The sequence below is a fragment of the Vollenhovia emeryi genome, unplaced genomic scaffold, assembly GCF_000949405.1.
Source record: "Vollenhovia emeryi isolate VEMERY1.0 unplaced genomic scaffold, V.emery_V1.0 DF939207.1, whole genome shotgun sequence".
In the NCBI taxonomy this organism is placed as follows: Eukaryota; Metazoa; Arthropoda; class Insecta; order Hymenoptera; family Formicidae; genus Vollenhovia; species Vollenhovia emeryi.
The window spans coordinates 347,296-374,996 of NW_011967159.1; the positions used below are offsets into that span (position 1 = coordinate 347,296).

A 27,701-nucleotide genomic window follows, 5' to 3' on the forward strand; every position below is an offset into this window, starting at 1 on the left:
TACTGTGCCTACAGTTGCAAAGAACAGACTTGTTTTCTGGTTTTATTTAAAACTAGACAATTGGCTATCCTGGGGCTAGTTGTGATTTTTGGTCTGCACTGATTGCGCCACTGGAGTCTGGATGTGGTGTGTGGTAGGTACGCATGCATGCATGTGTGTTAGAACTGGTTAGAACGGGGCAGTCCGGAGCGGTAAAACTTACGCGTCCGTTTCAGGAACGTGATAACGTTTGTTAGCCGACACGCAAATGTGTTGTCGGCTGAGAAGAATTCGGCACCTCAGCTTTCGAATCTGATAACGACGGTCGTGCATCCAGCTCGATTAATCCAGTCCTGGGCAAATAAGCCGGATCGACATGGAAGCGGTCGAGGAGAGCGAGCCCAACGTTCTTCGCGAGATCGCGAATGACGAGGAGTTGGCACAAATACCGAGGGAATTAACAAGGCGGATCCATGCGCATTTTAATGCAAAATTCGAGGAGTTCATAACCGCCAAGGCAGTTTTCGAGACCAACCGAAAATGCTTGGGTAAGCTGGCCTCCTCGGTTTGAATTTCGCATTTCTGCCAATTGGGGGACGCTTGTCTTATTTACATACTTCGGAAATTCCGGTGTTTTTCATTTATCCTTTCTCGAATTTAGGTCGCTTCTGACAGTTCTTTCGTTATTCATTCGTGACACGATACTGCTTCTTTAATCCTAAACGTTGAACGTAATCTATCGCAGTGCCGAAATTCGGCTCAAAATAATGAATCCTGCATAAATAAATGGAAGCTCGAGAACTTTATATCATACGTTGACTTGCAGAGCAAAATTTGGAGAAGGCGCAGAAGGAACTCGCCGAGCAGAAGTTTGATCTCGACGAGTGCAGAGGAAAGTTGGAGCTAGAGGAAAACAGCAATACGGAAGTATGTAGCAATCTTAAGGAAGTGAAAATTGAACAGCACAAATTACAGGAATCTGTCAAACGGTAATGTTCATTTACATTTCGATAATAAATAATACAATTACTATATAAAATAGCAAAAGACACGTTTATTTTTAATACAGTTGTCACATTATCAACATTTAATATGTTGTAATTGTATCCTATTTAATGTGAATTACAGGTTGGAAAAGGAAAACAGCGAATTACGCAGACAGAAAGACGCAGTTACGGATGAGGCTAATGCATTGCAACTGCAAGTTGAAAGACGGGATACGGAAGTTGAAAGAATGCGTACCGAATTGTCATCTTTAAGCTCTCAGCTTCAAACTGCCATTGCAACCAAGTGCCAAACTCTAGCTCAGACGGAAGAAATTCGCAGCCGAGAAATGACCTTGGACTTCAAGTGAGTTAAAAGGGAGAAAAAAAAGCTGTTTTAAATGCATGTGCATAGATATGATTGTGTCATTTAAAATTATCTAGAGTTATTAAATTTTTATTAATTTTGTATGATTCGTAATAAACACAATTAGTTTTACTAATGTATTCTTAACTTGAATTATGTGTGTAGGGAGAAACGACTGGATCAAGAACGAGTGCTTCTCTCACAACAGATGGCAGGCCTGGAGGAAGAGCTGGGCAAGAGGACCTCTGAACTTCAGACAGCGAGATCCGAATCCTCTGCCAGGGCCCTCTTAATCGATACGAAACTGTCGCAGCGCGAGGAAGAGTTGAGAATAGCCAACGAAGCCAATTCCCAATTGCGAGAATCGGTTTCCGCCATTCAAAAGCAATGCGACGAACTGGCTCAGAAAGTGGAGCAGCAGCGAGCCCACGAGATCGCTATAAATGATTCTTATCAAAAAGAAATTAACGCGCAGAAAAATCTCGCTAGTCTGTACGAGTCGATGAAGGACGATGCCAATGCCAAGGCCGAGGAGATCTCTAATGCAGCAAGCGAACTGCAGAAATTAGTGGATAGCACTGCGGAAGAGTATGGAATTTTGGAGACAAAATACAATCAGTTACTGCTCCAGCACAAGCAGGATATCGATGACAAAGAGCAAAACATCCAGGAATTGTCAAAAGAGCTGGAACATGCCAATGAATTGCTGAAGAATATCCAGCAAGGTGGGTGGCATATTTTCTGTCGGGTTTATTGCATCGATATTGGCGGCATACTTTTGATTCTTAGACCATAGGTATCGAAATACTTTTTAATTATTTTTCCTATCATCAGATGTATATTTATTTATAAATTTCACAGAGAAATTGAATCAAGCTGTAGAACAGTTGGCACCTACAGCAGCTATAACCAGTCGAGTGCTACGAAAAGGTCTGAGCCTCACCCAGATTTATACCCAATTAGTCGATGTCACCAATGAATTGACCTTGGAGAGAGAAGAAAATGAGCGCCTCAAGTCTCAAATGGAGGTGATTCTTCGCGAGTTGGAGCAAAAGGCGCCATTACTGCAACAACAACGTCAAGATTATGAGACGGCTATGGCAAATATCGCATCGTTGACAAACAGGCTGGACGAACTCCTCGCGGAGAACCAGCGTCTTCATGAAAATTCCGATGAGGCTAACCGCCTTGCCAAGCATCACACTACAGAAAATCAAAGGCTGAAAGCTGAATTGGCTGACTTGGCTAGACAAGTATGTCATGTACATGTTATAAAAAATTAGAATTTAAGAATGGTAAACAGGTCATCTCTCATGATATATGATTATTAAATTTTTTTACATTGTTATAGGTGTGTTATCTGCTTAAAGAAGTTCAAGAATGTCGCACGGGCACTCGCATGGAAACTAGAGATCTATCTTCCTCCATCGACACGGATGACATCTTATCGTCGCAGATTATCACCAAGAAATTGGTTACCTTTAAGGATATTGAGGAACTGCAGGAGAACAACCAGAAGCTCTTGGCAGTTGTCCGCGCGTTGTCATCCAGACAAGAAGAAATCGAACGGGCCACTGACGAAATAAATTCGGGCGAGATGAAGGAGAAGCTGGATCGTTATATGGAGCAGTTAACAGAGATGCAGGCTGCGCAAGATAGGCAGTCGAAGATGCTGGATGGTCTTTTGAAGCAGAGAGATTTGTACAAAAACATGTATCAACAGGCGAAGAATTCCAGTGAGAAAAAAAAAGAGGAGGTGGAAAAAGATATCGAGGAGGACGAATCCAAACTGGGAGAGAAATCAAAGACAACGAAAAGTGATGAAGAAAAAGAGAAATTGTTTAGAAAGCTAAAGGAGGCTGAGGATAAATTTAAACATGTTTCGGATGAGTATGAGATATATCGAAAAGAACGAACAGCTCATGAAAAGATGTTGAGCGAGGAAGTTGAGAGACTTAGGAAGGAAGCAGAAGCAAATTCGGCGAGGTGTTGCAGACTGAGAGCACAGTTGGACTCGGCGAACGAGAGATTTTCACTTTTGCAGGGCAATGTCGCTTCTTATAAGACCCAAATCAAGGCACTCGAAGAGAAATGCACCAATTACAACATCACCATCAGCAAACATGAGCAGAGTATCATGATTCTAAAAGACGAGACGCTCGCCGCTCAAACTCGCTTATCCCGAGCGGAAGTTCAGTCGGAAAATCTTCGTCAGGAACGTCAACTTCTGCGAGACTCTGAGGGACGTTTGCTAAAGGAGCGAGAGATCTTCCAAAGGGAAAGAAAGACTCAAGCACTGCTCAAGGCGGATATGGAGTCTATTAAGGCCAGTTTAGAGCGAGTTCAGGCTGAAGGGCAGCTTAGGGCTGAACAGAGACTCGACGATGCCAACAGGGAATGCGCTGCTCTTCGACGCCGTCTTCAGGAAGAACAGGATCGCTTCAGGGAATTGGCAGGTCATTTAGAGAGACAATTGATGACCGCTCAAGAGAGATTAAAAGAAGAACACGAGTTGAGTGAGAGATTGAAGACGGATCTGGATCAAGTAAGAGAAACTGAGACTCAATATAGTCAGAAAATTGATCAATTAACCAGTAAATTGAAACAAGTAGCCGCCCATTCCATCGCTAAGCCCTTGACAGGTGATGAAAATCTTATAAAGAGAGTAAAAGAGTTGGAGATGCAACTGAATAGCTCTCAGGTCGAAGCGAAGTCTCTCTCTGAACAATTGAAGGCAGCTAGACAGCAAAGCCAGCAGTATTGCGATATTGCTGAGAGTGCTGAAACGCAGTTGAGAGAGTTAACAGCCGAATATAACAAATGCAAAGAAGAACTGGAGAACGCCCTGAAAGAATCACGTGTAGAGATCATTTCATTGCAGAAGAGAGTAAAGGACCTGGGTGATGATCTGGCAAGAATGTCAAATGGCAGACAAGAAACCGACTCAGAATTAAGAGACAGACTGGCCGATGCTGAAAGGAAGGGCGAAGAGGTGGATGAGTTGAAGGGTGAGTTGGAATTAATGAAGAGCGATCTGAAATCTATCTCTATCACGGCCAAAGAAACGGAGGACAAATATGCTAGAGAAATGATGCAGCATTCGTCCGATTTGCAGGTAAGTCTAGCGATCAAAAGAAATACGTTTATATAAATTTGTTATCTATTTACATACATATGTATTTTTATAGATTTTAACAAAGTTGAAAGAGGAAACTCAGCAAGTTCAACAGCGACTTGATATGCTGACCCAACAGCGGAACGCAGCAGTGGAAGCTCTGGAAGCTGAGAAATCAGCCTCAAAAGAAAGAGAGCAGAAGTTCATCAACGAGCTCGAGGAAACCCAGAAGAGAATTGTAGATCTCGATACGCAGAATGCACTTTTGCACAATCAGCTTCAGGAGTTGGGCGACCGAGTATCCATCATGCAGAGTCAGCAGACCAAGATAAGTGGAAGGGATAGTCCTGATACCAGCCTGGAATCTCTAAACAAGAGTTTCAGCTCTGTAGAGGAAGATTCCAATTCCGTTAAACAATTGTTAAGAGTTATACATTATCTAAGAAGAGAGAAGGATCTGGCCTTAGCTAAATTCGATGTTCTCAGAACTGAAAATCTTAGGTTGAAATCACAGGCCGAGGTGGTGGAAAAGCGGTTGAAGGAAACCGAGACGATGTTAAATTGTGAACGAGAAAAGTCCGAAATCGAAGTAATGACCACATCCAAACATGCAGAATTATTGCGCAAAGTAGAGACCTTAAATGCCATCACGGATTCTAATCGAATTCTTCGGGAAGAGAGAGATAATCTTAGTGCAAAGGTTAACGAGCTTGTAGCCAAAGTAAATGCTTTATCGGAGGAAGTAGTACCGCTTCGAGATATTTCCAGAGATATGACAGCTAAAACGGAAGCTTTGACAGAGGAAAACAACAGTTTGAAAGGCGAGGCAACTAGATGGAGGCAAAGAGCGAATACATTATTGGAAAGAGCGAATAAGGCCAGCCCTGAGGATTGGCGACGACTTCAAACAGAAAGAGAGAACCTGAGCAAGCTGTTAACGTCGGAGAGAGAGACTCATGCAAAGAGAACTGAAGAATTTAATCAAGTGAAAACAGAGAAGACGAAACTCGAGGAGCAACTGCAAATCCAAGATGAACAAATGTCGCGAGCATCGGAAGAAGTCCGTAAACTAGGTCAAGAGCTCAACGAGGCACTAGCCGATTCCTCTTTGAAGGCAAAGGACTTGGCTTCTCTTAAAAAGGAATTGAGCGATAAAGAGGCGGTTCTTAATGATATCAGAAATAAGGAAATTCAGATCCGCAAAATAGCCAAGAAGTATAAAACGCAATTTGAGGAACTCGCCCGAACCGTTGAGGAAGAGAAAACTCGCAACGAGGAAACGAGAAACGAGGACGCTTCCAGCGCCATAACGCAAGAGCGTGAGGATCAACTGCGGGAGGAAGGTCGTCAGGAACTTCGTCAAGCGAACATCGAGCTCACGACGAAGATAGATGAAGTAACTCGCCAAATAACAGTGGCTCAAAGCGAGGCCGATAATCTGAGAAAGGAAATCGAGACCATGAATCGCAGCAGTATAGAGAAGGAGGACAGAGCAAAGCAGGTCCTTAAGGGCGCCAGAACGAAAATCATGCAGTTGACCGAATCCAAAAAGATCTGCGAAAAAGAGTTAATGGATTTAAAATCGAGGCTAGAATCCGCAGGAGGCAGTACAGGAGTTCAAGGGGATCCTGATGCAGAGCACGACGCGCGATTGGTAGCATTGAAATCGCAGATGGAAGGTCGTATCTCTAGATTGGAGCATGAAAAGTCGGAGATACAGGCAGAGAAGGAAGCGCTTTTGCAGCGAGTCGCGCAACTCCAGAGACAGCTGTCAGGAGTAAGTGGGGTAAGCGCAACCACGGAGCCGCCAACAGCAAATATTAAACCGATGTCAGCTAGAGCTGAAACACCACTGGCCAGTATCAGACCAATGAGCGTGGTGGTGCAGTCGCGAACAGCTGCCGTTTTACCGACTACAGCTGGTGCGCCGGTCATGGTTGCGCCACATCAGATGCAGCAACAACAGGTTGTGCATACTACGGAGACAAGCTCGCCGACTAGCAGTTTGACCGACTTCCAGCCGGCAAGTACCAGTACTTCTTCGCAGAGTGCACAAACTAGCGGTCTTCGTCAGTTGGTGGTACAACCCCAGTTGAGTGAATCGGCGGAATCGACACAAAGAGAAGATCCAGAAAGTGCGGAGACACTTAACTTACAGTCGCAACAGCAACAATGTCAGCAGCAACAGCAGCAGCAGCAACAAACAGTGGCGCTGGTGAGTCCTAGAGTGGAGCAGCAGCAGCAGCAGCAGCAGCAGATCACTGTCAGCGATCAGCAACAGACAGTGGCAAGCAGCTCCACTCAGTCCGTTAGTACTTCTCAAGCTTCCACGGGGCTCAAGAGAACACGAGGTCTAGACTCAACCGCCTCCGGTTCAGGGATAGTCGAAGGATTGGACCATGGACGTCAAGAGCAAGTGCAGAGTCCGAAAACTAAGAGAAGTAGACAGGATATTAGCGCGACTGCAAGCGCTAGTGCTTCGGAAGTAGAGTATCAGGTAAGGATAATATGGCGGGGAAAATAGAAAGAAGATTAAATTAAATCATTTACAATTGAGTATTTATTAACAATTTGGTTAAAAAAAAATAATATTTTGACACTTTATTTATACTGCTTCAGGTTCCCACGTCAAGTCAGAGAGATCAAGATGAAGAAGTAGAAGAAGGTTGTGTAGTAGTGGTAGACTGTGATGAGGGTGAAGGCGGAGGCAACCATCAAGCACAGGAAGAAGAGGAATTTGACAACGATACGTATGAAGAGATAGAGGAAGAAGAAGAAATGCCGTATGAGGTCGAAGTTGAGGTTGAGCGAGATAATAACGAGGTAGAGATTATTATGGAGGAGGATTCCACCAGCGTCGAGATCCCTCGACAAGGTCAAGCCATTATTCCTACAAATCAGCAACAATCTGAAGCTATCAGTAGTGCGGGACCGACTGGAGAACCCGCTACATCTTTCACAGCAAGGCCTAGAGGTATCGCGCCAATGCCCAGACAGCAACAACAGCAGCATCTTCTTCTGGTATTCAGAATATTTACGATATTATATATTATATTTATTTATTAAACCTTATAAAGTTTACTTTACTCTTCATTATTACAAATTATCGTTATTTCTTTCTTCTCTAAGCCACAACAAGGTTATGAAGATGGTGGCGACGACTGCATTGTACCAAGCACTCCTACTCTTTTCGTTCCTCGTCGCGATGGTTTCGGTGAAGCTGTGAGTTCTCCGCAGGTACCACAAGGTCGTTTCACTTTTGGCGACTCTTCGGCACCTACGACAGCTTCCTCGACACCATCCCTGACAACGCCTACAGGCTCTACTACTAGAATTTTTGGTTCAACCAATTCTGCTGTAGTTCAGGTCGTCCAAGAGAGTCTGGACGATGGTAGAATGGATTTAGCACAACTAGAGGATAGTGGAACTGGTCGTAGCGTTCCCACGACACCTCTTCAAGTTTCCCCAGCTGCGGATTTGCCTCCTTCGGTAGAGAAAATTCTGTGTTTCATTGCAGTATCTTATAAAACACCAAGCAGTGCTATGAATGTCTCGTTTCGCAATTCTCATTGTAACAGACCAGTAGCGGCCAATCTGAAGAACAAGAGAGCACCGTGACGCATGTTTCTATAACGGCCACTTCCGGAGACAATGTCGAGGAACCTAACGTTCCCAGCATTCGCATCGTTAGTACTGATGAACAGCAACGTGGTGCGACTGAAGCTACAGAATCTAGTACAACTCCAAGTGAAGGTATCTCGTTAAATCGTAATCAAATTCTTTACAAAGTTTAGTCCTTAAAAAGTATGAATGATAATTCCACTCGCTTCTTTTTGTCTTTTCGCAGGAGTGAGCTCGGAAGGTGACAAGCGTGTGGAAGAACCAGCGACTCTGGCATCCGGTGAGGATGATGCCGCGGACACGGTAGAAGCGACGGAAGAGCCGGGAAGTGAACTCGTTGAAGACGAGGTTGAAGAGGAGAATCGCGAAGCAGAGGCATGTCCATCCAGCAACACTCGCCAGAGGACATTGGCAGCCAGCCTGGCTGCTGCAGGTGACTCCAACAGTGCTAGGGGAGTAACAGTGAGAAGGTCGCCGAGGTCGCCCTTCAGGGCTGCAAGAGGCGCGAGACCCACACCGATCGTATGGGGAGAAACTCAATCGGGTAGAGGTAAGTTAAGTATGTGATTAAACAAGTTTTTATCCGATTATTTCAAGATAAAAGAAACTTTATCATTTATTGTATTTTTTTCTCGTTATTTTCTTCATTTAGAAGACAAATGATTCACTATTCATAACTATTCAATGTACTATATATGTACAATTAGCATATTTCACCACTCTTTATGATATAGGTGAATTTATATTACGTGTCTAATGTTTCTGCACCAATATTTTATGTTTAAATGTTATCCCTATTTCTTCAGGACAACCCGTGATGCGAGGGCATGCTGCTAGAGGTGCCGCTAATGAGGGAGGACGAGGACGAGGGACGCGAGGTCGACGAATGCGCTCGAAATATCCTTATGCCCGATACTCGTAATATTGGCACAGCATTTTCTCTATCTTGTGTACGTCTTTTATTCGTCGAATATTTTGTGTAGTTTTTATTGTCGCTTATGTTACGTAAGTAAAAGGAAATCTCCAGTAAACTGATTCATTCATTTATAATGCTTTAACGTTCCTCAACATTTCTTGGAAAGAAATGCGCAGTTTTTTTCATTTGTATGAAAAAGAATTAAATAAAAAATTTATCTTTTTAAATCAAATTCTTTAAGGAACATTAAAACATTGTTTTTTTTTATGTGGGTTTGAATATCGAAAAAGGTTTTGCAATAGTTTTGTCATTTTTTAAAAGTACTATAAATAATTAATAATAAGTAATAAACTTTTGATTTAAGAAAATAAAGTTAGATTTCAATTCCTCTTCTGAATTGGATTGTTTATTTTGAAATTATTTTGACCAAAAATCCTGAAGTTTGTTTTTAAAACGGGCAAGCAAAAAGTTAAATGTACGTTTGAATAAATAATATATTATTATTTTATATGCGACTCGGATTTCGATTCGCAAACTAGCGACATTTTTTTTGGCAGAGTTGACTTCATGGAACAAGTGTCCGTGAATATCGACGTTGACATAACGGCGCCGCCGGCTCTCATTTGGGCGTCAGTCCAATTCTTTTCACACGTCTGCGCGCTAAATCGAGAATGCGTATTGTTTCACTATTTTTGTCTTCCGTCTTCCAGACAGACAGACGAATAAACGATACAGCTAATAACAAAATTATAGCCGGAAAAATTAACATTAGCTTTTCTAGAAACTTTATTTGGAATTAAATGCAAGGTAAAAAATTTGTTTGAGAGTATTTTGCGGAGAAAAATTCGTTTGGGTTCATATGGTTCAATTTTATATTTAAGATTGGCTTACGATTCCATCCAGTCAATAAATTGACCGCGTAGCATCTCGAGTGTCCGAAATGATCTCAAATATAAAATCGGATTTTGAACATTGTCTTTAGAGTTTATTTAAAAAACATATCTCTTTTTTAATAGAGCCATGTACAGCAAGATGGATTATACATGCATTTTTTCGATCGGTGGAAAAAATTCACTGAATTAATTGATTTTTTCCAATAGAAAAAATTATTATCGGTGTTCACAATAATTTTGTGAAAAAAGTGATAAAATTTGTAAGAATTCCTCGAATTTTATGTTTCATAAAATGTCTTATTTGTTTTTTAAACTTATTTAGATAAAAAATCAATGTTGAATCAATGTTGTCGCTTATTAGGAAAAAAATTGTAATCTGAGAAATATCAGTGAAAACGGTCGAAAGTAAATAAATTACTTAACTTGAGATTTAAATAGAAAAAGATTACGGGTGGGCAACAAGCACAGAAATAAATTTTACGAGTTAGTATAAAAATAGTCAAAGCTGCAATTTATTTTTATATAAACATTTTCATCGCTTTTCTTAAATTAGTCGATATATAAATTAATTAATACAAAAATTAAATAACATTCGAGTCATTAGCTGCTAATTACGTACTACAAGAAATACTGTTGAATCCTTTCGATACACCGATCGCGATTTTCTCTTATTATTTATTCTACATTGATATCCGTTCAATAAATAAATAAATTATAATACAAATAAACGGTTAGTTCTTTTAAATTGTGCTAAATTTAAAATTGGTATTGAAATACTGTGTTGTGGACTAAATTGTAAAAACGCTCCTTACATTGGCCATAATAGTTGTGATTTTCACTTAATCTCGTTCATTTAATACATAAATAAAATAAACTTTCTAAAAATTCACTGCCTATTTACATCTATAGAAATTGACTTGTAAAAAGAATCGTTTACGACGCAAAGAAGTCTTTTTTTTCTTATTTTTGAATCTTAATGTACTCGCCTATAATTTTGTGACACGTGCTCATTGTATAGAGCTGTGTATTTACATACAAACGCAGTTATTTCCGCCGCGTCTGGACTTTGTTTAACTAAACTTCTGCCTTCAACGCACAAACGATATCGCATTTAGTAAATATATAGTGAAGTTATATTTAACGCGGCTGTGTTAGTTACGCGATGTTATTAGTTTTGTATAAAGATCAAATTAACGTTAAAAATCGTTAAAAATAAAAAACCGTTAAAAATCAAATGTGAATCCGAAGAGAATAATTGACGCCATTTTACATATGTCTCACTTCGAGACCTTGCTATTATCGCTATAAATTGATATGATCTTCTTATCACAATGTCAGTTAAAAGTATAAGTGTAAAATTATGCACTATTACATTTAAAAGTAAAAATAAAAATAACATCTAAAAATATGCACGATTACATTTTGTGAGGCAGGCGAAAATATGTATAATAGGATCGTTGCTAAGCCTCATTTCGTATAACACATACTCATTTGTGATATAACATTCTGTATGTTCGGAATATACGAGAAGAAATGCATCGCGTTAAGAGCATTAATGCGGCTTCTCGCACTTTTTTAGTTTATCCTACAATACTAAATTGCTTAAAAAAAATTGGCACGGTTTGAAGTCTATTAAGTACGCCGACAGGTATTATTGCAAAATAAATGTCCCTGATAAAGCTGAATGTTTACGAGATATTTATATATTTCTATTGAAGGATAAATTTGTTTTTCTGAAAAACCAAACAAGGAATCTTTAAGTCGTTGAAAGTCCGTAAGTTTACCTCATGAAGAAGGTTCGCTTCCATTTTTTATCAGTCATCCGAAGAATCTTTAATTTGAAGTACCTATTCTTTGTGACAATAATTCGTAACTCATAATCACAACCACTTAATGAACATTTTTCTTCGTTAGCTTTCCACCAGTCATTGTTTCTACCAATTTTTAATTTATTAATTAGGCTTATTAAAATAATTTGCATAGTATCAAATATCAAAGTTTGCATGATGTCTACTAACTAATTTCACCTTATTACTTCTTGTCTCTCGCCGTGGTCACATAGTTGTAAACAGGATAAATAGGGCGAGCTAGAACTGAAGTTCTAAAGAGACTTTGTCTTACTACAATCTATCTGATGGCTGTCTCAATTATTATCAACACTAACATTTATTGTAGATCCACTTTATATCAGTTTTTCTTCTAATGTTTCACTGTATGTATAGTGCTAAAAATTCTTGGTAAGCAAGTCAGTGCATTTTACGTTCTTGGTGCGTTCCTAGTGTTTCGATCCTAGTCTCGACGCGCAATTTTACGGAATCTTACAGAATTAAGGTACAAATAAAAATCTTAAAAAATTAGTTCCAGTCTTGATTAACCGACTTCAATTGACACTCCACATTATTATTCTTCCAGCTGGTATCCATTGAAATACAAGATAAATCCAATTGGTTGCTGGCCGATCCACTTGCAGTCTTCTGCTTCGGCATTGAATCTGGGACCCAGCGTCGAGACCCGAAGGACCTCGAGGATCAAAGAATCTGTACACTAGGCGGCCGAGTGTCCTCCCTAAATCTCTCACTAACACTACTAATCTCGCAGCTGCATCTGCCGTGCTGCTCGATCCTGATCCACGCTTTCCTCGTGCTATTCGTCAGCAGACTCCATACCTCGACCTGCATATCCTCGTGATAGATCGACGACTGCACCGGCGCGCAGCTAAGATCGGGGCTAACGCAGCAGCCTGAGTGACTGTCGCATCTCTTCACCACAATATACACCGGCTGGTTCACGCTTTCGCTCGGTTGCATGTTGTGTATCAGATCTCTTAAATTGTAGGCTCTCGATTGGGGCTCTCTGCAGAGGAACTTCTTCGAGGCTTCCATCGCGCGCGGCAGGTGGATCCTCCTTGAGATCCGATGATGATGACCGCCGTGATGAGCCGTCAATACCACCATTATCTGATCTACCGTCGTCAGAATTAGAATCAAGAACCTTAAAATCGATCCCCTCGGTCTGCCTTTCATCGTCGGTTCTAGCCGGCCTCCCCAAAAGCGAAATCACGCGGACCCAAAGTCCAAGCTCAAAGGGATTCCCGACCCGGAGGCTCGACCGCGTTCGATTACTGAACCAATCAGTGATATATACTATACATTTTCGTATTTCGTAATTTATTTCGTAACATACAATCCCTTAGGGTTACAAGGCGTTTTTGAAGGAACGTGCCCAAACCTCTTATAATACCTCTCTGTATATCCGCTATGTGGCGATCGAACGAAAAACCAACAATGTTTTGCTTGGTTTTGAACCCAGGTCTTCGGATTACCAGACCAGCGCACAATCCTCTGTACCACGATCGCCACACTTTCAGAAAGATGAGTAGCTCTCTTTCTTTTTGAGATTTTTTTCACTTTATTAATCTATCTTCTTGGATTTTCTTCGCTTTATCTTTGTGCTGCGTTTTCAAAGAAAATAGATATGTGCCATGACACAATAAACTTGATGGATTCTGTTTAAAGTCGATACTTTTCCCTCTTTCCTTTCTATTTTCGAAGCTTCGTTTTATCTTTGAGAAGCAAGGAAATCACGTGGCAAACATCTGGTTTTTGAATAGAGGTAGCTCGGTGAATGGGACAGAGGAGCTACACTGGCACCAAGTATCGGTCGACTGAAATTTTCCCACTGACACACGAGTATTTATATATCAAAGAGCTTGCACGCATGCCTCATGCGAGAACGTGCGTAAAGTCCGGATCGCGCGTGCCTTCCGCGATGATTCCGCTTTATTGTGCAACCATTTGTGCCGGCGTTAGTGTGTTTAACCCTTTGCACTTTGAATAATAATTGTCACAGTCAGTAATGGGATTGCCAGGCATCGGTATTGATTTTGTTGTATTAAATGATGTAATAAAGTAAGAGAATAAGATAATGAGTATCTATAATTGATATTTTTAATTTCACTATTTTTTTATAAAATTTGTTCTGAAATCATCAAACTTTTTTTATGGTAAATTGCTCAATTAATTTAAATTAATTTTTTATGTAACAGATCTTTGTAATTTTATCTTTAAATCTTTACATTTTTAAAATAAACTTTATTTTATTTTTATTAGAAATCAGGTGAATATAATCTGCTTGGTTTTCTAAAATTTTACTCGTTGAGAAATCTTCGTCCACAATCGCTTTTATTGTTTATAACTTAAAAATAATCAACGTCACGACATTTTTGCTGCAGAAAACGTCTACTCTAAAAATTTGTTATGAAAAATCTTCTATTGTGAGTTTGAGACAATATGAATACCTGCAATTTATTAAGGCGCGTATGATTTTAATATGATATACATATCAATATACACATCAATAATGTATGATTAATTTAAAACTTAGTTACGATAAAAAGAAAAGAAACATGCAATTGTTTCAATAATGCATTATTTTAATAAGAATAAAACTGTTAGAATAAAATGCAGTCAGCGATAATTCGATATAACAGTAATTCGTAAAACAGAATAATTGTACAATTTTACAATCGACATATGAGAAGTTAAGAAAAAGTTGGATTTCTCATTTTTTATAGGAAATTAATTGCTATGGCGAGAATAATTTGCGCGACGTCAATTCGTTTGAATGGCATTTTTGCGCGGACGGTCATGCTGAAAGTCATCTTTCGCGGCCGAGCGCTTCTAGCGACGAAGACGAGATCATCTCGCGAACGATGATTACGTCGAGTATTTCGGTTGCGGACTTGCTGACTTCCACGAATCGTAAAATTTCTTTTCTTCGTTTCATGCGGAAAAAGCTAAGCTACTTGTCTTCTCGGAAGTTACTACTTATGCTAGAGTATAATGCTAGGAGAGTAAAATACAATGCCATATAATTCCTCAGCTTCCGAACTCTTTAACAATATAATTATAACTTTCTTTATCAAGGAATTGTGAACTTTACTTATCATATTGGCGAGATTCAAATTTGATGTCTTTCAGTGTTTTTATTCCTCTCTCTTTCTAACTTTTCCAATATTTATTGATTTAAGTTTTTAAATTATTTGTGTGTAATTCTTCTGTTTGGCTTCTTTCAAGATTATTAGTTACGCGCTAACTTGTTCTACGAGAAAAATATAAATTCTCGAGAAATCAGAACTAGAAGATATGATAACGGCCACGTGCGTCATCTTGACAGGTGAATAACCAAATGCAGAAATATCGGTATTAATCAGGTACGTTCATTTTCTCAGTAATGATGAAATAGTATGCAAATTGGAATACATGCGATACATTTGCGTTTTAAAAGAGTTTTTTTACGCAAATCAGCTATTGACGAGTATCAATATGCAATTAAAGAGTTTTGCAACGCGACTTTTGTCTACTAGATTCCATCAAGGTTGTATCGAACAAGTAGTCTGAACTGAATTAATAAGTAAGCAAATTACATTAATGCAAATTACAGACTACATTAATAAATGAGTAGTGTTATACTTCCTTCTTATAATATGTTTACATATTAAATTACATAAATGAATATATTAAATGTAAAATTATTATTTTAAGTCCAAGTTACATAGGTCTTTGTAATTTAGTGAACGTTATTTTTTTGCAATGTTTTACAATGTTAAAGTGAAGTTGCTTTCTGTCTATAATGAGACTCTAATGGAGAATACATTTTGGAACAGAATTGAAGAATTTCTTTTTCCTCCTTTCTTCTTCTTGGGAACTAGTCTCGATAGATGATTCAGACGAATTGAGGAATAAATATATTTCCGTGAACATAATATTTCTGATTGTCATTGTAGTTAAATTCTTCTAAGATTTCTATCGCTTGACTAATTATATGCGGCGCGGCGCCCAAGAGTTTCTTGTTGCACAGGCGCTTTATCTTTATCAGAAACTACATGGCCACGTGCCAACCATGTGTCCATAGTATCGTGCGATGAGCTATTTTATCAGTTTATATATGTATATCAGTAATAAATTTAGAAAATTATGTATGTTGCTCTGTCCCTCCCTCTCTCTCTCTCTCTCTCTCTCTCTCTCTCTCTCTCTCTCTCTCTCTCTCTCTCTCTACATTCTTAATTGTAATGCATATTATTCTTTATTTACAGATGTATACATACATATGTATAATATAAAAATATCTGTATAACTTATTAATATAAACCATTCAAAGATAATTAATCTATAAACGTATAATTAATATATATACTTTTCAAATGAATTTTTTTGTTAAAAAACTAATTGCAATCAAATAATATTGGAAATACTATTTGATATCGTTTATTATTATACATATACATAGTAAGTGATAAATATTCTTATTAATGCAAGGTAATGCAATAATTTATTTTCATAAAATTTAATATAAAGTCTAAAGAGATTATTAATTCTTTACACAAATCAATCAATATCAATGCAGAACAGATTTAGTTTTATGATTTCATCGGCGCTGGATAATTTTATACCCGTTGTAAAGCCTGTGCTGTGACGCATGTGGGAACACCTCGTTAAAGATACCTTCTTTCCTTCGTCGGGAGTTCCCTTATTACTGACGTCATTTACAACGTGAGTGATTTTCTGGTATATTATCCTGTACATTCGTATTTGCAACGGGTAAGCATTTGTCTTTTAAATCGCTTTTCAATCATAGCATCGAACATCTAAATTAGAATACATCGATATTAGATATTAAAAATTTGTTTATTTAGGAATTTTAATCATTCGAAAAATAATATGACACGGTTAAAGACATCTTAATTTTTGAAACGTTCTTTAATCTCTTTAGTTCGTCTATTTTCTTGAGTTTTAAATTAGTTTGTCTACTCTATTTTTTTTAAATTGTCGCTATTTCGAACGTAGAGAGACTTCAAGATTTTATAGATATATAAATCATAAAGAAAGATACTCTACTCTTTAGAAGATTCTTTAGATGTTTATGGATATTTACATGTATCGAGTCTTAAATTGCTTCAAGATTGTTATTTTGCACTTAAGGAGTGTTATTTACGAGAAACTCAAGTTTTCGTATTGCCTAGTCATTCTATTACACGTAAATATGACGTACTGCCGGCGTAGTTACTCGAATACTCGATATACTCATCGCAGACGGAAGTTAATTCCTTCCTTGGCTTAAGCAACCCATTGACCTGCAGGCTTCTGTTCCAGAAATAAAACATGATATGGTTTAGATATTTATAATTACAGAAAATGATTGATCTGTGTTTTAATAAACTTGCGCTGTGACGCAAAATCTTTCAGATTTTTCTATGATCAGTAAAGATAATACGTAGATTTAATTGATGACTATCAATTAACTTCAGCTATTATTAACTATCGTTAACGATCTGTTCCTGTATTACGTTTATTAACCTTTAATTAGACATCTAATCCTCTTACAAGTAGTATTAGCCCTGTTATTTTCATTCCTAATTCTTTAATTGAATTCTTTTATTTTCTTTTTGTCTAATTGTAGAAAAATAATTTATGATTTCCAAATAACTGTTTTCTCCCATTTCTTCCAGAAATATCTCGAGAATTTATTCGCGATGTACTTTAATAGAGTACAATTAAAAAACTTAATTACGAAAACAAATAAAATGTATTGAATTACACCACAGGAGGTAACATAGAGATGTTATATTAAATTTATACCATGACTCACTCGACGATGACTCAATCTTTGAAATATATGACCACCATGGTGCGAATTCCGTCATAGCTTTCGATGACCCACTCTCAACCCAATCTGCGTAAAGAATTTCAATCTGTTTCCTTAATCCGAGTATTGTGCACGATGACGAATAACCCATCTCACTGAAACAATCGTCATACTTGGTTAAAGTTACAGGTTTCGTATATTTTACGTATGTACAAATCATATTGCGGCGGGCAAACAAAAACATACAATTACAAAAGTGCTAATTTATAAACTTCAAATGTAATATATTAATAATTTAACAATTTTTTTACAAAACCAGCTTGTTATAACATATCTATTATCTACAGACAAGTAGGAGGCAAATTATATTTAAGGATGTTATTTGGTTATCTCTTTTCGCATATTTATAATAGCATAATTTAACATTTATTTATATTGTTTGTTTTGTGTATCCCAACATTTTCTGAAGCCAATTTGTATACGGTAGTGATAAATCATTGTTATCATTATTATTACAATCTGTGCAATTATTCGCCCAAATTATCGCCACAATTTTTTGCTTATTTATTGATCTATTAAACAACAGCGGGGCATTCGCGGTTTTTATTGAAATAAGGAAAAGGAGTCTTTAGTATACTCGGCTAGACGTGATGTAGACGCTTGTATTGCTGCAATAGATCATATCTCTGTATAAGTCGCAATGCTAATAGCTAAACCGATAGGAATTCGATTCCTTTTCGTGGAAACGATATTCTTCGTACCTTTCTATTTCGATCCGTTGTGGATCGTAGTAAAAGAATAGCGGGGCGTTTTTTTATTACTCTGATTAAATCTTTAAAAGGTAAAAAATTATGTTTTTACACCTCAATCTTGAATTTCACGTGTACATTTCTTTACATTTCATTATAGTAACGTAGCAGATTTATATTTTAATAAGTTTTTTTTGTAAATTTGTCCCGGAATAATTGTTTAGAAGTCAATCAGCGGTATGATTTTTAACTAAAAGATCTGGAATTGAAACATTGAATATAAAATGTGTACTTTGTAACATATATTTACTTATATTTTTATTTTCCACAACATGAAAATGAGCATACAAGCTTTTTATTGCAAACGATGTATAATAATCGTTTCATCAATTTATTTACTGAAACTTTAATCTTATTACGATATATTAAAAATATATCGCAAAATTTGCAATGCAACTTCGAATATTGTCATACCACACATCTTAAAATCTATGATTTGAGATCTTCGATTAAGTTTGAAGTTAAAATGTGTTCAGTTTATTTCACGGTGCTCGTCGAACTCCTGCATCTCAAACCAGGTGGGCAGATAAAGAGGAAAGAAAACAGGAAGAAGAAAGCACTCAGAAGATGAAGGAAATGAAGCGAGAAGGAGAAAAGTCACGCGAAGCACTCTTAGTAATTACGGTTATTTCGATGAGCTTCTCGGAACGGTTAGATTGATCCCTCCTTAAATCCTCTCCTTTTACCGGGAATCCGCAGGAAGACCTCTCCGCGAAGAGAAATCGAAGAGCAAGTGGCAACGAGAGGGAAGAAATCGGAGAAGGGAGAACGAGGGTGAGGGAAAAGCTGGATAACAGTTACGTATATACACAGAATGAAAGAATTCTGATCGCAGAGCTTGGCAGTAGTTGCAGTGGACCTTCTCGGTGCAAAACATCGGTGAAGATCGAGAAGGTGATTGAAGCAAGTTGGCCTTTGGAAAAGGTCGACTATGTATTAAATTTATCAGAATAATTAATTAAATGTTTCTGAAGAAAAGAAGAGATATCTTTGGAAATAAAATTTCAAGTTGACTGAAAGGAGAGATTGACCAGAGTGCACGAAGATTAATTTTATGAGATCGGCATATTTGAAACTGACTGAAAAAGAGATTGAATCTCTTTTTAATTGGAAGAAAATTGGAGTCCTTTTACTTAATTCTTTTCACTCTTCAATCCAGAGTGAAAAAGATTTAAAGATTTTAGAGGTCAAAGACTTTTACCTGAAGTTCCAGTATTCCGTTTCAGTTTGTGTTTAATTAAAAAAAAAAAAGACTGTTTAGCTAATACTATTCGGTTCTCTTGAAAGAATATATAAGTAATCATCGGTAAAACAAATTGAAATGTATTTGAAAAATATTATAATCGCTATTTGAGAAACTAAGTTTGATTTTATCAAGCAACATTGCTGATCAGTTCAACAGAAGTGTGCTTCGTTTTATAAATATACAGTGATTATTAATAAACACTTATTATTACTGAAAAGTACTGCGGCGATTTAACAACTTGTAAAAGTTCACTTCAAGAGCTACGAAGATGAGGACGGTGTTGTTGTTGATAATCTGCATTCAACTTGGATTATTTGTAGTTGGCAGGCATCACAGGTGAGAGAATAATAATTTTGTTCACGAAACAATCACTTAACAGATTTGTCTTTTTAACTTTTTATCTTACTTTTTCCCCCATTCCTTAATTTGTTTGCTTTTCAATGTTTTCCTCTCTATTTTCACATTTCATTAGCTCTCCTTTATTTCCATTTTTTAATTTTTGTAAACATGTCTGCATTTTTCTCGTTCAATACAGGGACAGTGATTTTTTGAGCCACGTACAGTTGGTGCACCAATTTCAATGTTCGTTGCCCCAATCAAGGGCAATCGCAGTAGAGGATCTTTTAACGGTGGGCCTCGGGCCTGACGAAGCTTTTTATCCTGCATCCACGGTTCTGACGCGCTGTGCTGGATCGGGATGTTGTCCTGATCCCAAACAGATCTGCGCTCCGACCGAGACCAGAAACGTCAGCCTCGTCTTCATGGTTAGGCATCGCATTGATCAACAACGAGATCGTCACCACGAAGTCATCCATGCTGTGGAGCACACTAAGTGCGCCTGCATGGATAAAATCCTGGCCATGAAGAATTCCAGGTTTTGAACAAGAAAAATATTCTTAAAGACATCCACAGTCCTCAGATAAATTGACGACTAATTTTATTTGGGGGCTTATAATTTAGTTTTCTAAAAGGAGAACTCTTTAATTTGAAGGAAAATAACTTAATCTTCTTCAGTTCTTATCAATTTCTATTGATATTCCGAATCTCGATTCTAAACGTATTTTAGTATAAAAAAATTTGTTTATTTTAATATAACTTTTTTATTTTAGAATCGTAGATCTCAATTAAATGTATTTATCTATAATTAGATCAGATTATATTAGATTGCACTAGCAGACGAACAGAAATATTGCACCTGAACGTTAAAAATATATAAAAGCGAAATAGGTAAATGTAAAGTCGAAATGGAGAATCTACAGAATGAATTTTTAGTAATAAAGTTTTCTTTACTTTGTATGTCTCGTTTTAAAATAAATGTATAAGTTTGAAACAGACTTATAGGGTGCAATAAAAAATGATATTAAATATAAAAGAAGCAATACTTTTTTATGCAAACTTTTAAGAAGCATCTTGCTGTATTTATTACTGTGTTATCTTACTCTTACTATATTTTACTTACTTCTTTGTATGTTATATACATCAACTTGGTGTGGCAAATAAATAAACGTAAATTGAAACATCCCTAAAATTTCTACATTTGAAAATTTTCGAAAATTCCCCCCCAACCCTCCTGCAATTGTCGTTACTTTTATTCTTTTATATTAAAATATTGTCTAGCTGCGTAAAGATCATGTTTAATGCTTATGTTATTCGGATCTAGCTTCAGGGCAGCTTCCAGTTCGGGGATTCCATGCTGCGGCGCGGACAATTTGCAAAGCGCAGCACCACGACGAGCGTGACACCTCGCTCGCGATTCTCTGTTGCTTTCGCACTTTGGTTCCATTAGCTCTAGTACCTATGGAAAAAGTTTCTTCTTTAATATATCTATATAGCTGTAGCTTTTCTATATACTTTGCATTGAAGCCGATTCGATATTTAAAGATACGTAGAATCTCTTTTCTCTTTTATTTTAAAATTTAATTTATATGATACATAATTAATTTTATATTTTTGTTTTATTTTTAATTATATCTATTTTATATAAAAGTTTTTAATTTTTTACTATTTAATCTAGTATGTACACAAATTGTAATATTCTCTTCTATGTATTTTCTGTATCTCTCAAAATTTTTGCGAAACTTAGGAAATATTTCGAGAAAATACTTGGGGAAATAGTATTGATATTATAATTTCCATTACCTTAGAACAATCATCAATACACCTGTAATAATTTCCAAGAGCATAATGTGCGGCTGATCTGTTAACATAAAGTGCCGCCATTTTGTCACTGATTTTAATTCCATGTGTATATGCACTAATGGCACCTAAATAATTGCCTGCTTTGAAGAAGTCACTGTAACACAAAATAATTAACCAAATTAAATTAAAAATTATAAAATGTGTAATAAAGCAAACTTTTGCCAACGTACTCGCCCTTGTCTTTTAGCCATTGCGGATCTTGTTCTTCAGGACGAAGATTCTCGACAACAAATCCCGTTTTCCTTCTAGCTTCCGCTTGCTTGGAAAGCCACTGAAAAAATTAATTGCACATTTGAAAAATTTGTATCTATATTAAAAATGATGTCTAATCGAATAAGAACGTCAAGTTGAAACTATTCAAACTAGAAAAGAATTAATCCTCATCGGATGCCTCTGAGATAAAATAAATTTATAGTAAGTTTTCATTGAGAACTTTATTTCTATCAAACAATTTTTGTTTCTTGCAAGAAAATATTAATTTTTATAAGAAGCTTATTCTTAGCAAGATATTTATCACAGCATTTCTTGCTGAAAATATACATACTTCCTGTTCTTCAACAAAGGCACTCTCTCTAGCCGGAGTGGGGAAGGCCCGTTCGGAGAAGGTTACATTAATCGTTCCACTTTTTCTAGGGAGTGGAATTGCTTTTAAGGGTTCATCAAATATTTGATTTATCTTGGAATGTCGATCCTTCAGTATTTTGTCAATCAAATCCTGGTCTGGTCTTTGCTTCTTCATTTTGGTATGAAATTTTTGCAAGGATTTCTGATCCATCTCTTGAACTAAAGAATTTGTTGCAGACTTACAGGACATAATCTCATCATCTGATTCGGAATCCTCCAAACTGGAACACTCTTCAAAATTAATATCAGATTTGTTGTTGCTCAGATTTGTCGTTGTCTTTTTTTTTATCTTTGTATCCGCTCCTTTGCCGATATTTTTGTTGAGAGTTGTATACTCTTTAATTGTTGATATTTTTGTCAGATTTTCTTCAATATTTAATTCCTCTTTCGATTTTTCTTTAACAAGTAATTCTTTTCTCGTATTTTCTTCAATAGTTGAATCTTTCTTAAAATTTTCCTCAACAATTGGTTCTTCCTTTAATTCTTCTATAACTATTGATTTGTTTTCTTCTTGTTTCATGTCACTTTCCCGAGATTGTATGATACTGAGATCATCCTTGAACCATTTAAGAGGAGGCCTTCCAGAAAAATTCTTCGATTAGATACAAAATAGTCAAATTTTTTTACAAAATTACGTTCTTTTGACATTATTCTTATATATATTCTTAATAGTTACAATATTTTAAGGAATTTTCACATCTCACTTTAAAATACCTATATGCCTTTCTATTTTCTTGCACTTGGCCGGAAATATCCTGGAAGATCGGCATCTCTGCATTTGATCGCCATTCCTCGAAATCCTGCATCACAACTTTCCGATGACAGTTTCTCAAGGCCTCTATTTTATTCAAAGTGTCGGTATCCAAATTGACCTGTATTTTTACTGCTTCCTTTTGCAGATGTTGAAGTTTTTCTACAGAACAGTAATCGACTTCGTCTTTTAAACAGAACTATATAAAATGTTATAGCTTTTCGTTTTATTGACTCTGTTTATATTATTAACAATCCTTACCTTTTTTAAGTTTTGTACGATTTTCCGAAACACTTTGTGCTTTTTCTAAAATACGGTTTCTAGCATGACATTTTTCACTCTTGCTAATATTCTCCACCTCGAGACTTGGCCAATCGATAGCCAAGTTAACTTTTTGCAAGGAGAAGACAGCTTCAGTATTGGTCAAAGTACATTCACTATTCTCTTCGAGCACGTTTTCCCACAGAAATAATTCCAAAATAAAAGGTGGAAAGCTAATCTACAAGAAAATTCTGTTATATTATTTCCAGTTGCTCATGCATGATTTTAATATACGAAAGTTTCTTAATTAAAAAATTATTAAAAATAGTACATCTTTTTTTTAATGAAAAGTTTTTCTATATCCAGATTAAAAATGTTGTTTTAAACGCTACAAAACATTCTAAATACCTTTACGTAATTATCCATAACGAATAAATCCACATTTTTAGGGCGACCTTTTAAAGGCACGTTAATTATTATTCTTTTATCTGTCTGTCGCCATTGATAATCTTTTATGACTATCGCCATCCGAATTTAGATAATCACAGACAATTCGTTCGAATCGACACAACTTCAGTTTTTGTTCGTTGTAAAATTCTTATGTAGCGCTATGTAAAATATCGATCAAACAAACATATCTAAGCAACCGCAAGCGTAAAGAACATGTGGATTCATTATAGGTATTTTAATAACAGTAACAAGACACATAACTAAATATATACTTTCAAGCAAAAAAATTGTCGAAATATTATATTTGCATGAAAAATGTTAAAGGTAAAGAATGAAATTCAAATTTTATGTACTGTACGAATTACCTTTAATTAAAACGTTCAAGAGTATTTGTTTGACAATACTTTTCGTAGACATATTAAAAAGCTGCCGTTCTGCATGTACCTACATGATCATCGTATCTTTATCGCTTTAATCGTCTTCCCTCTCATAAACAATAATCCCAAATCAATGGAAACGTGTACATGACTCAAGTCACACACGATCTGACAAAAGCGAGTAGGAAAAGCGCACGATAATGTTTTTTGGGGAAAAAATGTTATCAATATATATCTTGGAGCTTAAACTATTTGGGATATGAAATCAAACAGGTTTGCCACTCACGATTAATCATGTCAAATTGTACTCTAGCGATACACAAGTTCATTTCTAACAAAATCGAGGAACCACTCCAAGTCGATGGCAAGTTTAATGAAATATAAGATTTATGCTACCTTGCGAGAAACTGTCGTAGAGCTATTAAAAAAAGCATTTTAAAGCCAAAGTCTGCAAGCTGAGATTGAAACTTTTCAAAAATGCCTCTTAAAATAACTTAATGATTATTCTTCGCCAGATTACATAAAGTAATTCGTCATTTTGACCATCGATTCCGGGTGTTTCTTAATTTTGTTGAAAAGTATATTATCCTCTTGATTACACATTTGCTAAAGGCTGTCGAACAACATGATCAAGGAGAAATGGCAAGATTGTTTTAAAAGCCTCTATCGCGATTTCTACAATTAATCAGATCGTGTGTGAGGCGCTTCTCGTAGTTACGTGGCTAAGTGATTCGTTGAAAATTGGCTATATAACTTATGATAAGTCAGTCAGTTTTGTGAAAAGTCCTTAAGGAACGGAAACACATTCAGGACTTGAGGATTCAAAAAAATCAAAGAATAAAAGGATGCAATCTGAATGTCACAGCTGGAGAACTAAACGATCTAATCAATCAAGGCTAAAGCAATCGCTGAATAGCAATTGACTGACCAGTTAAAACATTTTAAAATAACAAGGGTTTAGATGTTGTAAGATAAAGGATTTAATTTTTGAAGTTACAAAAATTAAAATACCACAAATTTACAGTGCTAAAATTCAAGGATCTGAAGTTCGAAGAATCCTAAGTTTTAAAAATGCAAAGGATTAAAAAAAATAACCCAAAAAGGAAGAATTCAGATTCAAGAACGCAAATTTGCAACGTTCTGCTCTAAGAAACTCAACAAATTCAAAATTAATCTAAAAATATATAATAAAAAGGTACAAAGATCGTAAATTCCAGGAATTCAAAGATCTAAAGGTCAAAGATGAGAAGATCCGATTCCTTCAGATTCCAAACATTTTCGGGCATCTGTTTACGGCGCCCAAGAAATCCTCATACCTCAGGATCTAAAAAAAGCCCTCAGTGAGTGTACAATTAAGGAAGTTTCGAAAGAAGGAAAAGCAAGAAAGATTTCGCTATATGTAATCGAAGTGCAGGAGGATCGTTCCACTGACGTTTCATCAATAGCAACTGATATCATATTACAATTCTTATAAGAAACACGGACGATTCATTCCCGCAGTTCGTTGTGAGTGTAACAACAAAAACAACAAGTGTCGCGTCGCAGTCGCCAAGTAATGCAGCTAATGGAGGACTTCCATAAGGATTTACGATCATAAAAATTTAGAGTTATGCCTCGTGGAGTAACATTATGACACTGTAATCGCTCTCTCACTGTCGCTCTGCGACTCACGCAGCTTGCACACACAACACGCATACATACATATTAATCGTCTCACCGGTTACAGTCCTCGTTATTGATCATATTTCAGTACATATGTATATTTACATGCTACACGCCCCGAAGTTCAACATTTCAGACTATTCGCGGCGAGGCGTTTTCGAAACGTTCAAAATGGAGCGCGAAAAGAATCTTCAACGTTATTATAAATAAGTACGCTCGTCCTCGCGTTCAGCGTGGCTCTCCGCTCTCGGCCTCGCGGAGCCGTTTCGCAGCAGTTTGCATGCTCGGGACCCCTTTTGTACGGGAAAGCGTAGCTCGGCTTTCGTTCTATCCGATGTGGAATGTCATTGGATTTTGTCGCAGAATTTACAGCGACTCGATTCAAGTCAATTCGCGATGAAGGACTCATTCCATTTTACGAGCGTTTGACAAATTCTGTGATAAACAAGGGAGCGGAGAATGCAAATCTCTCGACATCTCATACAGTGCGTGAAGGATTGCTTTGAGCAAATTTGGAGTGAATAAGTATAAATTACGAAGAAGTGTCTCTTATATAAAGTAATTATAGCAAGTCTGCAAGTATAGGTTGTCTCTGATCAATTTCGTCCCTTCCTTTCGGTCAACTTGATATAGCAGTTAGTTTATCACAACGAAATATTTGTTATGGAGAATCTTAATCAGCAGAGAATACAACGATATGGTATTAAATACGAGAAACGTATTATCAAGTCTATTGCTACTGTAAATTGCAATTTTTTATACTCGTAATATAAATATTAATTATATATAATCATTACCTTTTATCATTCAATATTAAAACATTGTTAATATTCAAATTTATATTCAACATCAACTTTAATTAAAAAAGTCATTAATTAAATAATATATGCTTATATTTAATATATATTATTAAAAATATTAATATTGATATTTTATCGGTATTGTAAATTGTATATATATTAATTGTTATTGATATAAAGTACGTGGAATATAAAAACTGCTCAATGCTCCTAAACATTCCGGATATTTCATCATCTAAACTTCTACAGAATGGTCCATTACTTTTTTTTCCAGTTATAAAACAAAACGCTACTATTATTCAACAAATAAAATCGTTTATGACTATTAGACATTGGCAATTACAAAAGTTTAAAGATTTTCAACAGTTTAGAAGTCCACCGTAATTGACCAGAGACGTACCTTTAACGAGTAATTAATAACTAATTAATAATTGACGACGCATTGTTTATATATAAAATTGAAGAAGACGACAAAAGACGTTTAAACGTCTATTTGAAAGATCGATTCTTAATCGTGGAAAAAGCGTCGTTAAACGCGATCGTAGAAATAAATATCGGAATAATTCTTATGTGCCTATATGTATATGTATATATATAATTATGTATACTATATATACGTACATACAATTACAAAAGAGTGTATTTAAATGACACGATGTTTTATTACACATTTTCTCGCGTTCTAGATGACCCATCTAGAATTAGAAAAGCGGCTGACGATTTTACTTCCCCCGTAAAAGAAAAGCGTTTGTTAGTCTAAAAATCGAGCAGCCGCAAACTTATACGCATAGGTAGAACGCGACCGTTTAGCTAAATTACTAGAATTTTTACACGCATTCGTACACGCTCAAACATACGCGCGCGGTCGCACACACATACACTTTTAAATAGTATTAATAACTGAGAAAAAAAACTTAATAGCGACAAAATAAGTATGGCGACAACAAGTAAATGCGGAGGTGCCAATGGACCTCGTTCAAGGAAACAGATCGTGATTGAACGGA

General features: G+C 36.5%; 4 protein-coding genes across 5 annotated transcripts; 2 read left to right on the forward strand and 2 right to left on the reverse strand.

Moving 5' to 3' along the window:
* Positions 1-41: 41 nt before the first annotated feature.
* On the forward strand, positions 42-9,378 carry LOC105561418 (nucleoprotein TPR). Of its 2 annotated transcripts, XM_012011380.1 has the most exons (13): positions 42-133; positions 216-527; positions 806-968; positions 1,108-1,329; positions 1,495-2,054; positions 2,191-2,582; positions 2,681-4,444; positions 4,518-6,941; positions 7,064-7,465; positions 7,574-7,933; positions 8,023-8,197; positions 8,292-8,615; positions 8,872-9,378. In XM_012011380.1, exons 2-13 carry the CDS (start codon positions 356-358, stop codon positions 8,985-8,987), a joined length of 7,074 nt encoding a protein of 2,357 aa, XP_011866770.1. In that variant the 5' UTR covers positions 42-133; positions 216-355; the 3' UTR covers positions 8,988-9,378. The 2 variants fall into 2 exon arrangements, with proteins under 2 accessions (XP_011866770.1, XP_011866769.1); XM_012011379.1 differs by lacking the exon at positions 42-133 and having other exon boundaries at positions 144-527.
* Positions 9,379-10,358: 980 nt separating this feature from the next.
* Positions 10,359-13,020, reverse strand: LOC105561417 (platelet-derived growth factor subunit A-like). Its single transcript, XM_012011377.1, has one exon. The coding sequence runs from the start codon at positions 12,895-12,897 to the stop codon at positions 12,403-12,405; it is 495 nt and encodes a 164-aa protein (XP_011866767.1). The 5' UTR covers positions 12,898-13,020; the 3' UTR covers positions 10,359-12,402.
* Positions 13,021-18,431: 5,411 nt separating this feature from the next.
* Positions 18,432-21,101, forward strand: LOC105561420 (placenta growth factor-like). Its single transcript, XM_012011382.1, has 2 exons — positions 18,432-19,909; positions 20,109-21,101. The coding sequence occupies exons 1-2, from the start codon at positions 19,842-19,844 to the stop codon at positions 20,452-20,454; spliced, it is 414 nt and encodes a 137-aa protein (XP_011866772.1). The 5' UTR covers positions 18,432-19,841; the 3' UTR covers positions 20,455-21,101.
* Positions 21,102-21,150: 49 nt separating this feature from the next.
* Positions 21,151-26,705, reverse strand: LOC105561419 (dyslexia susceptibility 1 candidate gene 1 protein homolog). Its single transcript, XM_012011381.1, has 7 exons — positions 23,817-26,705; positions 23,409-23,646; positions 23,111-23,309; positions 22,317-22,974; positions 21,943-22,043; positions 21,713-21,866; positions 21,151-21,368 (listed from the first exon to the last, which is right to left on the reverse strand). The coding sequence occupies exons 1-7, from the start codon at positions 23,934-23,936 to the stop codon at positions 21,162-21,164; spliced, it is 1,677 nt and encodes a 558-aa protein (XP_011866771.1). The 5' UTR covers positions 23,937-26,705; the 3' UTR covers positions 21,151-21,161.
* Between the last annotated feature and the right edge of the window lie 996 nt (positions 26,706-27,701).